At 38.3% G+C, this 16435-nt stretch overlaps 2 protein-coding genes across 5 annotated transcripts in view; one reads left to right on the top strand and one right to left on the bottom strand.

Annotated features, from left to right (window-relative positions):
• LAMTOR3 (late endosomal/lysosomal adaptor, MAPK and MTOR activator 3) overlaps positions 1 to 9130 on the top strand; it is a 17361-nt gene extending 8231 nt beyond the window's left edge. The window contains exons 4-7 of one of the 2 annotated variants that reach the window (XM_007120150.4): positions 3491 to 3549; positions 5078 to 5211; positions 6352 to 6415; positions 8109 to 9130. In XM_007120150.4, the coding sequence (XP_007120212.1) occupies positions 3491 to 3549; positions 5078 to 5211; positions 6352 to 6415; positions 8109 to 8182 (331 nt within the window). In that variant the 3' untranslated portion in view covers positions 8183 to 9130. The other variant, XM_028491681.2, reaches the window with a different exon arrangement.
• A 96-nt stretch (positions 9131 to 9226) lies between these two features.
• DAPP1 (dual adaptor of phosphotyrosine and 3-phosphoinositides 1) overlaps positions 9227 to 16435 on the bottom strand; it is a 62973-nt gene continuing 55764 nt past the window's right edge. For 2 of the 3 annotated variants that reach the window (XM_028491679.2, XM_028491680.2), the window contains one exon: positions 13510 to 14369. In XM_028491679.2, coding sequence (XP_028347480.1) covers positions 14126 to 14369 — 244 coding nt within the window. In that variant the 3' untranslated portion in view covers positions 13510 to 14125. Of the gene's footprint in view, positions 12628 to 13509; positions 14370 to 16435 lie in introns of those variants that run through there. The other variant, XM_024126604.3, reaches the window with a different exon arrangement.

Below are 16435 nucleotides of genomic sequence, written 5' to 3'. Positions count from 1 at the left end.
CCGAACCCGCGTCCCCTGCATCGGCAGGCGGACTCTCAACCACTGCGCCGCCAGGGAAGCCCTTTCTACTTGAATTTTAATCACGCTTCTCTGACTTGAAAATTTTTGACAGTGAGATTTTTAAAAAGTTTAATTTTCAGTATCTGCACATTAAGTTAATATTAATATTCCTCATTCCTAAGTTAAAGTATTAAGGTTAACACCACAAGGAGAGGGTAATTCGGGGATATAGTAGGGACAGTAAACATATTTCTGAGGAGACCACCACGGTAAAGTGCATATCGAAATAAAGCGAGTCACACAATTTTTTTGGTTTCCCATTGCGTATAAAAGTTATGTTTACACTTATACTGTAGTCTGTTAAGCGTGTAATAACATTGTATCTAAAAAAACAATGTACATGCCTTAGGTAAGAAACACTTTCTTGAAAAAATACTTTTTTGCTCAAGAATGCTAACCGTCATCTGAGCCCTTGGTGAGTTGTAATGTTTCCGCCTGTGGAGGGTCTTGCCTCAGTGCTGGCGCTGCTGACCGATCGGGGTGGTGGGTGCTGAAGGCTGGGGTGCCGTGGCAGTTTCTTAAAGTAAGGCCCCAGCGAAGTTTGCCGTGTCGATTGACTCTTCCTTTCACAATTTCTTTGAAGTGTGCAAGGCTGTTTGATAGCATTTCACCTACAGAAGAACTTCTTTCAAAATTGGACTCAGTCCTCTCATACCCTGCTGCTGCTTTATCAGCTAAGTTTTTTGTAATATCTAAATCCTTTGTTGTCATTTCAACAGTCTTTACAGAATCTTCACCAGGAATAGATTCCATCTCAAGAAACCACTTTCTGTGTTCGTCCATAAAGAGCAACTGCTCATTCATTAAAGTTTTATCCTGAGATGGCAGCAATTCAGTCACATCTTCAGGCTCCACTTCTAATCCTAGTTTTCTTGCTGTTTCACCATATCTGAGTTACCTCCTCCACTGAAGTCTTAAACCCCTCAAAGTCATCCATGAGGGTTGGAGTCTACTTCTTCCAGACTCCTGTAAATGTTGTTATTTTGACCTCTCGCCATGAATCATGAATGTTCTTAATGGCATCTAAAGTGGTGACTCGTTTCCTGAAGGTTTTCAATTTACTTTGACCAGATCCATCAGAGGAATCACCGTCCATGGCAGCTGTAGCCTTACGAAATGTATTTCTAAATAAAAAGGCTCAAAAGTCCAAAGTACTCCTTGATCCATGGGCTGTAGAATGGATGTCGTGTTAGCATGCATGAAAACAACCTTAATGTCATTGTACATCTCCATCGGAGCTCTCGGGTGACCAGATGCATTGTCAATGAGCAGTAATATTTTGAAAGGAATCTTTTTTTCTGAGCAGTAGGTCTCAACAGTGGGCTTAACATATTCAATAAAGCACGTTGTAAATAGATGTGCTGTCATCCAGGCTTTGTTGTTCCATTTATAGAGCACAGACAGAGTAGATGTAGCATTGATTCTTAAGCATCCTAGGATTTTCAGAACGGTAAATGAGCATTTTGCTTCAACTTAAGGTCACAGGTGTATTAGGCCCTAACAAGAGAGTCAGCCCGTCCTGTGAAGTTCTGAAGCCAGGCATTGACTTCTTCTCTCTAGCTATGAAAGTCCTAGATGGTATCTTCTTCCGATAGAAGGCTGTTGCATCTATATCGAAAATCTGCTGTTTAGTGTAGCCATCTTCATTAATTATCTTAGCTAGATCTTCTGGATAACTTGCTGCAGCTTCTGTATCGGCACTTGCCTTGTGCTTTGATGTTACGGAGATAGCTTCTTGACTTAAACCAACCTCCTAGCTTCAAACTTTTCTTCTTCAGCTTCCTCGCCTCTCTTAGCCTTCATAGAATTGACGAGAGTTAGAGTTAGGGTCTTACTCTGGATTAGGTGTTGGCTTAAGGGAATGTTGTGGCTGGTTTGATCATCTATCCAGACCACTAACACATTCTCCATATCAGTAGTAAGGCTGTTTTGCTTTCTTACCATTCGTGTATTCACTGGAGTAACACTTCTGATTCCCTTCAAGAACTTTTCCTTTGTGTTCACAACTTGGCTGTTTGGTGCAAGAGGCCTAGCTTTTGGCCTGTTTCAGCTTTCGACATGCCTTCCTCACTAAGCTTAATAATTTCTAGATTTTGACTTAAATGAGAGATTTGTGACTCTTCCTTTCACTAGAACACTTAGAGGCTATTGTAGGGTTACTAACTGGCCTAATTTCGATATCGTTATGTCACAGGGAATAGGGAGAGAGGTGGGGAAACTGCCAGTCAGGGGAGCAGTCACAACACACAACATTCATCAGTTAAGTTCACCATCTTGTATGGACATGGTTTGTGGCACCCCAAAATAATTACAATAGTAACATCAAAGATCATTTATCACAGATCACCATAGCAAATATGGTAATAATGAAAAAGTTTGAGATACTGTGAGAATTATCAAAATGTGACACAGAAGCACAAAGTGAGCACATGCTGTTGGGAAAATGGTGCCCATAGACCTGCTCGGTGCAGGGTTATCAAAGCTCAATAAAGTGCAGCCCAGTAAAATGAGGTGTGCCTGTAGTTACAGGGCTGTAGGCTTTGTGTTATAGTTAAGGGGCTATAGGTCCTTTGTAAATGATGAAAGTTTGAGGATGTTTCCCCATTGTGATTTTTAACATTTTTGCGCTCTAGGGGTTCTCACTAATAATTTAATATTTAAACTGCATGGATAAATTATGTCATTCTCAGTGTGCACAGATGACAACATTGATGTTAATTAATATTTTTGAATGTTAATTATGTACCAACCACCCTCTGCTTTACATGCATTATTTTATTAAATTTCACAGTAGCCAAATAAGTACAATTATCCCCAGTTTCAGATTAACTGAGGCTTAGAGAGAGGTTTTGTAACTGACGCAAGGTAGCTTAAACAGTAAGCACCAGACTCTGACCTGGAAACCAGGTCTTTCTAACTTCACAGCTGTAGACTTAACCATTGTGCTTACTTCTTGTGTAGGCGTGGCTGAAAGGATTGCTCTATGACCTCCATTCTTTCTGTCCTCTTCCTTCAGCTTACAACGATCTTTCTGCCCCTCTTTTGTTAGTACCATAGCATCTCAGCTGAGATACCACTTCCTCCGGGAAGCCTTCCCTGACCCACCTGTCTGAATCAACCCCTCTTTTATAGGCTCACGTATCCCCACATATCTCTTAATGGCACTTCCCAAGTTGTAGTTTTATATTTGCGTGAGGTGATCTGAATGATAGCTGCTCTCCTTTTAGATTATAAGTTGTGTGAAGGCAACTGTGTCTGTTTTTGCTTGTTATGGTGGAAGAGTTTTGGCAAACATGTTATAGGAGCTTATATCAATAATTGAGTTCCCATGGTTTTTCAGAAATATACATGAAAATTACCATTATGACTTTGAAGGTACATATTTTGAGAAAATGTTTTATAATATTTTAACTTTTTGTTTTCTTTCTAGTGTTGAGGGTCTCCATGCTATTGTTGTGTCAGATAGAGATGGAGTGCCTGTCATTAAAGGTAAAATGGAGCAATTACATGCCAGTGTCATGTTTGCTTTTGAATAAAAATGTATTTATGTCTGAGTAATATAGAAGGCAAGCATAAAATAACCCATTTCAGTACATTCAGGAGATTGTCTTAGTTTGGGAGGAAATGTTTGTTTGCTTTCGTGTGTTGAAGGCTGGGTTGGAATCTTAAGTAACTTATTATATATCAGATGTATCACCATATCATCCAGAGTTTAAGCATGGATTTATCACAAGCCCAGTTTCCCATTAAAGACATTTTATGTAAATGATTAGTAAATCTAAGTGATGAGAGTGGGCATATATGCAGCTAGATATATTATACACACAGACTCCCCCAATACATGTTTTTTATCAGTATTGCTAGTAGTTTTAGGATAAACATCCATACATTAGAATTAACATAAATTTATTGTTTTGTTTACTCTTTCTTGTTCTGCTTCCTTACTGGAAATAAGATTTTGAAAAACTTTTAACTTCACAATTACTTTAGTTAACCAGAATCTAACAGTAATTTTTGCCTAAAGAAGAACTGGTTAACCTAAGGAAAAAAAAAAAAAAGAAAAAAATTTCTTTTTGCCTGAGTTTTACCTTTTTTTTTAAAAGTATATATGTCACAGAAAGATTAATGTTCTGCATATTTTGTTTACAATTTATTTTCCACCTGGGGTTATCATATATGTCAGATAATTTCAGACTTGAGAATTGAAAGAAAGTTTAGAAATTAGCTAATTTAGTTCTTTCATTTTATAAGTGAAAATGGTCAAGCACAAAGAATACATTGTCAGTCCAAAGTTGCACATGAGTCAGTGACAAGATAGGCAAAGAACCCATCATCTCCTGATGTGTGATCCAGTGTGCTTTCTAACCCAGCATAGAACATAGGTAGCCATGGGCAAGTCACTTACCTTTTCTCAGTTCTGTAATGAGGGCTTTGAAGAAAGTAATCTCAGAGATTTTCCAGTTCTCATGTTCTTTCTGAGGATCGCTGTGTTTAAAGCCTTAAGCTCAGCACTTACTGGTACAACTAACTCCACTTAGACCTTTTAATGAGTGAAAGAAACTTAAAACACATGGCCAGTTGTAGAATTATTATCATCTACAAAAGATACTTCTGTGGGTTTTATAAGAGCAAAGGTTTTTGAAGCTTTATTTTACTATTCTAGCTTTGCTCTCAGTTAACCAAAACATTGAATTTATTAATTGTACTGATAATCATAATCTGTGTTTTAAGTTAGATATTAAGAAAATGGAAACAATTAGTATTCATTTGAAAATTTTAAAAAATTGTGAGAACCAGCATTTCTTCCGTTCGTTATGATCACTCATAACTTCTGGCTGAGTGGTTTTTCCCACCTAAATTGATGAGACCCAGTTAGTAATATGATCTTCAGTATTGTGAAACATAACCTCTGTGCTCATTTTTTTACAGGTTTATGTTAAAAAAAAAAAAAGTGCTCTAGATCTTTTCCCTGCCATATTTCCTGCATAATTTTTACTTAAATCATTTATATTTCCAGTGGCCAATGATAATGCTCCAGAGCATGCTTTGAGACCTGGTTTCTTGTCTACTTTTGCCCTTGCAACAGACCAAGGGAGCAAACTTGGCCTTTCAAAAAATAAAAGTATCATCTGTTACTATAACACCTACCAGGTAAGTTCATAATTATCAAATGGTTTGCTGATGATTTCAACTATTATTATGTCTTCTGTACAAAATAGTTTGTTTTATAATTCTAAATCTTAGTTTGGAAGGGGATGGAATTTTAAAATCTTCACCTTCAAATTGGTTATGTTAAACTGTAGTAGTTTTTTTCATATTGCAGGAATTAATTAATATAGAAAATTAGATTAAAAGATTTAGTAGTAAAGTATATGTTATCCTAAAAAGGGTACGTCAGGTCACTATTACCTCCAGTAGATGGTGCCCTTAGCTTATTTAACAACTGTGATTTCTCAGATGACACACTTTTTTAATTGTTGTTGTGGTGACAGATACAGAATTTTCCTTGAAAGTCAAATGATGTTATTTAAATTTGTTATTGCTACTAATTCCTTCATTTGGTTTGAAATATATAAAATAAGTGAGGTTATTATTTGTGGGAAAGAAATTAGTTGCTACATATCTCTTGACCTCCGGCTGGATTTTCTTCTTCAGAATAAATTAATCACTTCTACTTTAGAACAATGTTTCCCAGAGCATGTCCTGTACTACTGATGCTACATAAATGACATTTTTTATTGTAAAAGTTATATATTTTAATGTCTATTAGGCAAGAGATAACCAGCCCATCTGACCTTTAATTTAGCCAATAAAGGTTAGGTTGAAGCTAAATTTTTTAAAAAGATAGTTGATTCAAAGTTAATTTAAATTTCAATTAATTTAAATTATAGTGGTTCAGAGGAGGCAGAAGATCATTAAGTTACAACCACTTGAATGGCTGAGAAATACTGCCTTGACCTATTTGCTTATCAAATATTTATTGAGCCCCTATTTTGTAATTGACGCTCTGCAGGGCTTTAGAAGATAAAAAAAGATGAAGAAGACACAGCCCCACCTTAAAAACTTTCCAGGCTAAGTGGTATTAATGTCTCTAAGAGATAATCAGTAAGCCTGTTTTATGGAAATACTTATTTTCAGCTGTTGCATGTTTTCATGATGTAAAACCATGATGTTAGGCTAGTATCTTACACATTGACCATTTAAAGCTTTTTGGAGGATTAAGATATTTCATCTGAATTACACTACCTTTTCACTATGTAACATATTATTTAGATCTTGTTCTCTTTTTAGGTGGTTCAATTCAATCGTTTACCTTTGGTGGTGAGTTTCATAGCCAGCAGCAATGCTAATACAGGTGTGTTTTAATACAGCTTTTAATTCTTTATAATACCATGTCTGAGCAGGCTAATATGATAGGAATAGCAGATTTAGAGTAAGAAAACCTAAATTCATGGCCCAGTCTACCATCTGTTCCTTGATCTGTGGAAGTGTAACCTCTCTGAACTGTGTTTTTCATATCTGTGTAATGGAGCTATAATATCTGCTTTCTCGATCTTGTGCGGTTATTTTTTAGTTCAAATGAGACAGTGTATAGGTAAGTGATCGTTTAAGATAGAAAGGAAAATTAAATGTTATCTTCACCTCTTGAATGCTATATCTTGCTCCCGTTACAACAGTTTAAGAAAACAAAGAAGAGTAGAGAAGATAAACAAACAGAACACATGAGAATGATCAAGGATGAGTTCAGTTCCATATAGACCAATCTATAAAATCTTGAACAATAGTGGGCAAGATGAATGTGACTGAGAATTTAAGGAGTGTGTCTAGGATGAATATACTCATTCTTCTTTAGGTGGAAGAACTTGAGGACAAACTGGGAAGCTGTACTTTCTAAAGAGGATAGTAAGATCTCATTATATCCAGTAGCCTTCACTGTCTATTTTCATGTAAAATAATGACAGTATTCAGTTGAATGGTCATTTTTTTCCTCTTTTGGTTAAAGTGGAATTTTTTAAAGGTGTGTCTCCTTCAGATTTCACCACTGTTAGAACTGTTATACATTCCTTTTCTGTTTTTTCTTCTTTCCAAGCTCTTTGAGCCCGCTTTGTTTCCAGCTATGTCACTGAAGCCTGTATTTAGATTCCTCGTCTTTAAAATGAGGGGTTTAGATATGATGATCTATTGGGTCTCTTCCATTTCTTAATGTTTTGAAGCTATAAAATATCATATGTGAAAACACTTTATAAATTGTATAGGATAGTAGTGGTGTCGATATTTTAAGTATATTAAACCTCAGTTCTGATCAATCAGTCGTGATAAAATCATCAGTTGTTACAAATTATGATAATATGCAGAACTGTATTTTAGTATTGATACTTAGAACATTTCCTTGAGAATCCCAGATGCTTTTAATGCTCTGTGAGACAGAGGAAGATCTTTATTTTAGCATAAAACAAGCAGTATTTAAGATATATATAGCCTTCTACTCTGGTAAACTAAGGAGAAGCTAATTTCTAGACTAGTTTGTTTCTTTCAGTGTATGTTTTATACTCCTACCAAGCATCTTTAAAATTATTGTTTTCATTTGAAATACCATTTATATCTTAGCTTTATTGAATTTATATAATAAATATTTGATTATTCCTTTGCTATCTACCTATCTTGATAAAGTTCATTAAAATTGGCTCAGGAAAAAAGTGTACCTTTTTTTAGTAAAAATCATGTGTATTATTCCTGAATCAGTGCAGATTTTGAAATAATAAGGTATAAATTAAAGTTTTCCTTTCAAAACTAACAAAATTATAGCACATATATAATTCATTTTACATCTTCTAATACATATAAATATTTTCATTTATTTATGTTAATAGATGATACAAATAAACTTCATAATGAATATGGGTTTTTGATTATTTAGAATTACAATATTTTGTTTTAAGTATGTTTTAGTAATGGAGAATGAATTATGTCTCATTTACTTTTTTAGTATTATACATTTTGATAAACATTTTTCTAATGTTCAAATTTTCTTAATCTCTTTGTTTTAGGACTAATTGTCAGCCTAGAAAAGGAACTTGCTCCATTATTTGAAGAATTGAGACAAGTTGTGGAAGTTTCTTAATCTGGCAGTGGTTTCTATGTATACCTTATCTTCATTGTATCAGGCAGTATCAATCCAGCAATCTTTAGACCGCAACAACACTTGTATCCATGTACTCAAGAAAGGGCCCCTTTTTCCACCTTACTCTAGAGAAAGAGCCTATAGCTAGAATTTACGGACAGATGGATTGTTATCTTTTCTTGTGTGGGGCCTTTTCTTATTCGTGAGATCTGGGGATGCCACAGAAACGGTTCAATCTATCACAGCTCCCGTGGAGTTAGTCCAGTCACCAAATATGCATGAGATTCTATTCGGTGGCTCAGAAGCAAAATGATACTTTGATCCACTTGAGCCGTGAAGTGCTCCCTACTGTACGATATGCCAGGCCTGCAGAATGAAGCAGACTCTTTTTATTGTGAATAGTGAGGACATATTTTTCTTCATATTATTTTATTTGCATTGAGAGGAAGATACAGTGGCTTAGTAAAAGTAATAAAATCAGTACAATCACTAACTTTCCTTTGTACATATTATTCTGCAGTATAGGTGAGTATTACTAACTGATTTGATTCTTCTCAGAGGGTGCTGCTCTTTAATGGAAATGAAATGATAGCTAATCGTTTTTTCTTCCACTCTGCTTTCTGTAACCAATCAGTGTTTTTTAATGTTTGTGTATTCTTTTTAAAATTTAGATGTGATTCATTATTGAATTGTTTCCAGTATTGGTATGTATGTAAACATGGTAGTATAGCCCTTTTTTTTCATACGTGAGTATAAATAAAATAGTATTTTTTAAAGTACAGTTTGAGCACTATGTAGGTTTTTTCCCCCAGACTGTTTTCAAACGTTTAAGGACTGTAATTAACTTAATTCACTCTTTAAACCACACGAAGAAGTGACTGTTTCACGTCTGGTTTGGTGACCATTTTACCTAACATAAACTGTCAGTTGGAAAATAAACCTCATCCATGAGCCTAATTTAATCTCTGAAATTGGTATCACAGTTCTAGCATGTGCTTTCCATTTTCAGGAATGCAGTCCATCATTCAAGGTTGTTAATTTCCTCCTAGGATCTTTGACAATCAGAGTTTGTCACTGGTACCTGGCATTGAGCACCTACTGTGTGCACCATTCACTAGCGCTACCACATTGCAGAATTCTAAGGAGCACAGTGTACGTCATACTTCTGTGCTACAGGAGTGCATTTTACACGACGTGTGTACGAATGCAGTCCCTCAAGTTGTGCAGTGAGATCAGCCGGGCACTGTGCCTGCCTCCTTCCTTCTTCTTGCCTTCCTTTCTTCCTCCCTCTTTCCCTCTCTTCTCCCATCCTCTACAAATATGAGACTAAATTGTGGTACCTATCTTTAAAGAATGTACACTTAGTAAATGGAACAGGTATAGGAAGTGCTGTGATGAAGCTGTGCACACGATGCTGTAGAAAACACAGAATGGGGCATTTAAATTGGGCAAGAACTTTATTTTATGTGGCTGTCCACTAGCCAGACCTACTTGAAATGTCCACGGACTGGGCTGCTCTGTTTGTTAGTACAAAATAAGTTACAGAAGTTGAGGGTTAAGGGTTTAAAAAACAGACATACTAACTTTATGTCTATTGAATTTGATTTTAAAAACGGGATCGTGATAGTTGTATTTTTACTTCAGTGTTCTAATAACTTACTGGATTTTACAAATTCCCAGTCTGTGATAGAAAATACATTTTAAAAGAAAAAAAAATCTGGCCCTTTTCCACAGATAATTCCAGAAGGTCTGCTCGACGTCATGCCCAGACAGCCTGAATCGTGGTGAGCGGAGTGTAGGCTCAACGTGCCTGGGAAGACTTTGGCAAAACTCCAAGTTTGCTGCAGTTGACCTGAAGTAGCAGTAGAGGAGGGAAGTAGAATTTATATTCACCCTGTAAGAATTCTCTTGCTCTCTGCCTGAAACAGGGACTCAGTGTAACTCCCTGGCCTGTACCCCGAGCGTGCGTGAGAGGGAAGGACCAAAGAGCCCAGTCTCCCGAGTGCCCTGTGCCTGGAAGAGAGGGATGTGGCCTGCTGAGTGTCCTGTCCAGTGGCCCAGGAATAGGGACGGGTTTCCCTCCGAGGCAGTAACAGCCATCTTACCGTTGAGCGGGGCGCTCCCCTGGTCCAGAGGCAGCAGTGCTTCTGGGGGGCAAGATTTTCCCGGGGTTGGGGGGATTCTGAGAATAACTGCTAATCCTTCGGCTGTGTCTTGAGGTACTTTATGGGGAGCACATACTGTTAGCGACAGAGCTTGACACAGACAGCTAGTCTCCCAAACAGCCCCACTCCGATTTGGCGCGAATCCTCCTCCCTCGTCCTAGGGCCCTTCCCTGAGCTCTCTCGGGTGGTGAAATCATGATCACTTTTCAGGGCTGCCGAGAGCAGGTAAAGCATCTGGGGTAGTACTAATTGCATGGTGTATGTTAGATCACCCGTTTCATGTCAAAACCCTCCAAAAAATGGCTTTATCCCAGCTGAAGCCCACTCCATCATATAGCTTTTTGTGCCTCACTTGCAGTATTTATCGTATTTACTTCTGTACGTCATCATGGATGTATTTCTTATCTTTTCCATATTCAACTGAAAACTCCTTGAGGACGGGGACTGTTTCTTCAACTCTGAATCCTTCAATCCTTTGTAGCTCATAGTCTAACCAAAGTGGACTCTTCATTGCTATTTATGATATTAATTGGTTATATTGCTTTTAAATTACAGTTATTAAAAACACTTTAATAGGAAAATATTACAGGCACAGCAAAATCATGCTGTTTTTAATAAACATAACCAAAGGATGTAAATAAACATGACATATTTTACAAAAAGTAAAAACAATGTTACCTACACAACACCCTTGGATCTAAGAAAAAAAACCAAAACTGTATGTCTCAGTGAAGATTTATGTCTTAATTCCTTACTTTGCAAACTTGACACAATACATTTTAACTTGACATTTGCTTTATCCCGTATGATACAAACATTACAAAATACATTAAAAACCTTGTTGAAACATAACAAAGATTTAATGTAATTTCTGAGTCCTAGATGTTTAAATAACAGAAGAAGCGTATTCAACAAGGTAGCCCTTTGGACTGCAAGAGCAGCATCTATCATAGCTTTGCTCCACAACCTTTTTGTTTGGGTTCTCTCTCCACTTTTGTCTCCCTTCAAACTTCAGTCTAAAAAAGCAGTATTAGTAAAGATAATAGAAGGGGTTAAAATCTATGTAGGAGCTCTGGATGCCAGTATCTCATCCCCCTTTTTCAATCCCCTTGTTCTGGCTTGAAAACGCTGTGTAACAAACACATCATTAACCTTTGCATGTGGATTTAGTGTTACTCCCTCAGTAGACAAAAGAAGTTGCTCTTGAATAAGGCGTAGGATGCTCCGTGCAGTGCAAGGTACATCTTTCTTCTCTTGGGCCAGTACCTCCCTCTCACTCTGGGGAAGGGATTGTTATAACACACTCTTCTTGAAAAAAGTTTCTTTCAGTCTGTTCGAGAAACTGTTGGATGAAGATAACTTAGTGCTTACAAATGCTCTATTATTGTTTTATGATAATAATTATCGTGATATTATTAAACTACAAGTTACTACTTTATCACTCTTCCTCTATGTTTTCTCACTCTTTAAAGCGTTTCCCCCAAAATGACTAAAAGAGATGCTTTTTTAAGATTGTACCTTCCATTATCCTTATCATCTTACCCAATAGCCCATAGGAGATTTGGTTCTCACAGGTTTATCATTAGAGGGGAAGAAAGGACCCAGTAGGTACCTGAGCCTTTTACAAAGAGAAAATAAATACTACAAACATTTTCCATTTTAGTTTTGGAAATTGTTTTGTTTTTTGTATAAAGGGGGGAAAAAAAGTAGAAACAACACTGCTCCTCTGCCCCAATCTTGGACATTTGCTATCTCAGTACACTTTCTGAAAAGCAGTCTAAGCCTCGGGCTACATATGTAGCTGTTTCCTTCCTGGATAATAGCACAACCTGGAAGTCAGATGAGTTGACCCTGGTGCAGAGTGGGACTTTGGGTAACTAATGTCAACCAGCTTGGGGACAACGAGGGAAAACCAAAACCATCTCCCATTGCGTGTTCTAAGATCGAGCACGCCTGGTCGCAGTGGTTCATCCGTCTCCATCAGAACGAGGAGCCTTCGGCATTCTCAGGGACGTGGCAGGATCTTGAAGGGCAGCAGTTTTCTGAGTCAGCAAATGTGGTGTCTTCTGAAAGGTCCAAATCCGCATCTGCTTTTGATTTGTTTCTGCAGAAAAATCCTTAGCTTTCACCTGCAACCTGCTGTGGATCACAACATCAGGAACATTCCACCCTGATCCTGGGTCAGGGCACCCCTCTTTGAGGAAGGTCTGTCTATTTAAAGATGAATGACCGAGATCGGATTGCGCCTTCCCCTTGATCAAGCTGTTTTCTTATTTGAGACTACAAGAAAGCACACCCACGTGTATTTATTATTGAGCAACTTTAAGATAACAGACTCTGGCTTTTAACAAATATTAAATAAGAAATGCTGACTAGTAAGAAAACCGTGCAACTACAAATTAATTATCACGTCCCCTCCTCCCCAGGTTTTATTCTGGTTTTCTGTATTTTTCTCAGGAGACTATACTGTAAAGTGGTTGCTAAAACATGCACAGATTGGGAACTGGCCTAATACTTTTAGTAATCCATAAAATGCAATACTATTCAACGAATCAAAATGAAGATATAGATCTAAACTTATTGATATGGAAAGATGTTCATGATATATTGCTAAGTGGAGTAAGTAAAGAACACTACAGAATGATTAAATTTTGTTTAATACTTATTTGCAGAGGGAGAAGTCTGAAAGGATGTGCATTTGGTATATTTGTACTTTAAATGTTCTCTAATGATTGTGTCACTTGCATAGTTACAAAATAGAAGAAATAAAAAATGATTCATATTTGAGCACAAGCTTCCTATGGCAGAGTATTTCCCCATTGAATATCAAATACATTGGAACTATCTCAGAATGAGTGGTATATTGCTTTGGATCTCAAACTAAAAAGATAACCAAAAGCAAAAATCCCAGTATTTAGAAAGGAATATTCAATAAGATTGTATATATCAGCTAATTTCATTTAAAAAATTAGGAATAGGGGCTTCCCTGGTGGCGCAGTGGTTGCGCGTCCGCCTGCCGATGCAGGGGAACCGGGTTCGCGCCCCGGTCTGGGAGGATCCCACGTGCCGCGGAGCAGCTGGGCCCGTGAGCCATGGCCGCTGAGCCTGCGCGTCCGGAGCCTGTGCTCCGCAACGGGAGAGGCCGCAGCAGAGGGAGGGCCCGTGAGCCATGGCCGCTGAGCCTGCGCGTCCGGAGCCTGTGCTCCGCAACGGGAGAGGCCACGACAGAGGGAGGCCCGCGTACCACACACAAAAAAATAATAATAAAATTTAAAAATAAATCAATAAAAATAAAAAATTAGGAATAATTGTCTGTAGTTGAAAACATGAAGGGTTTCAAGATGGTATTTATAGGAAATTTGAGAAAGCTTTAAGGACAAGTTCATGGCTAACAACTCACTAACTTGCAAGCATGCAAAAAAATGCATGAGACTAGTAAATTCTTATAAACCCTTTGTCTTTCTCCTGGGAGGTACATAGAAAGCAGATAAATTAACACACCTTTTGTCCCTGACTGGCACGAAGTAACACTTACACTGGACATTAAGCTAAGTCTCTCTGACGAGGCTCCTCCTCTGACAAAAGGATTTTCTACTATAGAAATATGTCAGCTTTCCTCTGTCTGACCTCTGGTCCCGCATGTCCTCCTCCAGGCACACTTGGACCAGCCGACACACTTATAGGAAGCCTGATAGACACCAGGGTGCCAGGCTAGGCTCTGGGGCTGAGAACCCAGTGCATCTTCGTTCTTTTTCTCTTACTCCTTTCTCCATCCCTTTCACACCCCAGAAGAATGAACAGACTCTTCCATAAGCCTGCAAGTAGACCTCCCGTCCGTTCTCGGGGGTTGTCTGACTCTTTCAATAGAAATCTGTTCGAAATCATCAACATGTGATTTCTGAGTACTAGGTATCCAGAGACAGGAATCACTCACCAACTTCCAGCGTAATATCTTGATCCACTCGTCAGCTTCTACTCCTGTCTTTGCACAGAGATAAAATGTCCTGAATGGAAATACTAAGCTGATAAGACAAAAGAAAGAATGTAAGACACTCCAGATAGTTGGTTGAACATCTATTAGTTGAGCGCTAATTAGAGTATTCCAAGGGGAAAACGAATTGACAACCTGGGTGAGAACTTGAGGAGTTGGTATATACGGAGCTAGAAATGTTGAGGCTGCAGATTCATATTATTAGTACAGGCCAGATTTGTATTTTCTAATGAGAGTCCAAAGAAAAAAACCAGGTCCAGGTCACCCCCCCAGATCACTGTATTGTTCATGTCTTAGACTGAATACACATATGTGTTTATTCAGCGGATCTGTTCAATGACTCAGAACTTGTGCTGTGATTCAAAGAACAAGCAAGACAGACAAGAGACTTTGTTGAAGGAGCTCATTTGTGTTAGCTGACTTCAGCGAGGATGACACTGCTCTCTGTGGATGAAGGAAGGTTTAACTTTTCAGGGCAGGAAAAAGAGACAATAAATCTCTTCAACTATTTATTTTGCCCATTTCTGGCCATGAGTTAATCTTTGCTGAAGGGAAGACAAACTTGCCTACTGGCATGAAAGACTGTTCTAGGAATAAAGTTAACTCCTCCTTTGACTGTCTCTTTGGCTATAGAGTCAAAATCGTCAGACTTATATCTCGCCCACACCTCCTATCCTTACAGTTGAGATGCCAAACACTAAAAATCTTTTTGTCCTTTTTGTGAAAAAGGAAAAGAAAAAAAAGCCTTGGACTTCCCTGGTGGCGCAGTGGTTAAGAATCCGCCTGCCAATGCAGGGGACACCGGTTTGATCCTTGGTAGGGGAAGATCCCACATGCCGCGGAGCAACTAAGCCCCTGCGTCACAACTACTGAGCCTGCGCTCTAGAGCCCGCGAGGCATAACTACTGAGCCCGCGAGCCACAACTACTGAGCCCGCGTGCCACAACTACTGAGCCTGCGTGCCACAACTACTGAAGCCCGAGCACCTAGAGCCTGTGCTCCGCAAGAGAAGCCACCACAGTGAGAGGCCCGTGCACCGCACCGAGGAGCAGCCGCCGCTCGACACAACTAGAGAAAAGCCCGCGCGCAGCAACGAAGACCCAATGCAACCAAAAATAAAAAATTAATTAAAAAAAAAAAAAGCCTTAAAGTGAAATCAGAAGGGTTTCTATATCCTAAAACCAAAGCAACACATCTGGTTATACCAGTAATTAATGTTGAATAGACAAGAGGTAAGTCCCTGTGTATAAAAGGTAAACCCAGACGTCAGGTCCTGTTGGGCAGTTAGTAGAGAGGGGGCGCTGGGGGGGAGGTGTGAAATTGTGTACAGAACCAATTGCTGGAATTGTCATTGTTTGGTCCTCCCTGGAAGAGACATGATTAATTGCCTGTTAATATAGATAACTTTTCCTTTCTTCTTGCTAACAGAACCCCAGGTGATACATTATAATTAGTCGGAGCCAATTATGATCGTACTGTACTGTTTTCTAGCTTCCTCTGCTGCTGGTGATGGCCATGGTACTCAGTCTTGGCCAGTGAGATGAGGAACAATCTGATAGAAGAGTTTCTGGGAAAATGTCTGCTTTCCTGGTACAAAGGGCAGACCTGGCTAATACCATCCCAGCATCTTTCTTTATGGCTTACATAAAGAAAGCATCTTGGACCCTGAAGTAGTAAGCATAAGGAAAAGACCAAGAGAATTGTAGAGACATTGGACCTGACCTTGTCAAGGTAGCTGCCTATCTCCCAATTGCTTGTTATATGAGAAATATAAACCCCTGTTAATTCATATGGTACCCTTATGTGAATTTTAAAAAGATTTCCATTATTGGTTGACAGTATACAATCATTAATTAATAATAGTTAACTATTGTTAATTGTTAATTTTCTTAGGTGTGACAATGGTATTGTAGTTGTATAGGTGATTTTTTTTTCTTAGGAGATGCAAATTTAAGTATTCAGGGATAAAGTGCCATGATGTCTGCAACTTACTTTCAACTAGTTCAGGGGAAAAAAAGTGAATAGATAGAGATAAAACAAATATGGAAAAATATTAATGATTGCTGCAGCTAGGTGAAGCGTCTATGGGTATGTAAG

This window comes from Physeter macrocephalus, chromosome 7 (genome assembly GCF_002837175.3).
Source record: "Physeter macrocephalus isolate SW-GA chromosome 7, ASM283717v5, whole genome shotgun sequence".
NCBI classification, from domain to species: Eukaryota; Metazoa; Chordata; class Mammalia; order Artiodactyla; family Physeteridae; genus Physeter; species Physeter macrocephalus.
This window is presented reverse-complemented; position numbering and strand designations above follow the sequence as displayed.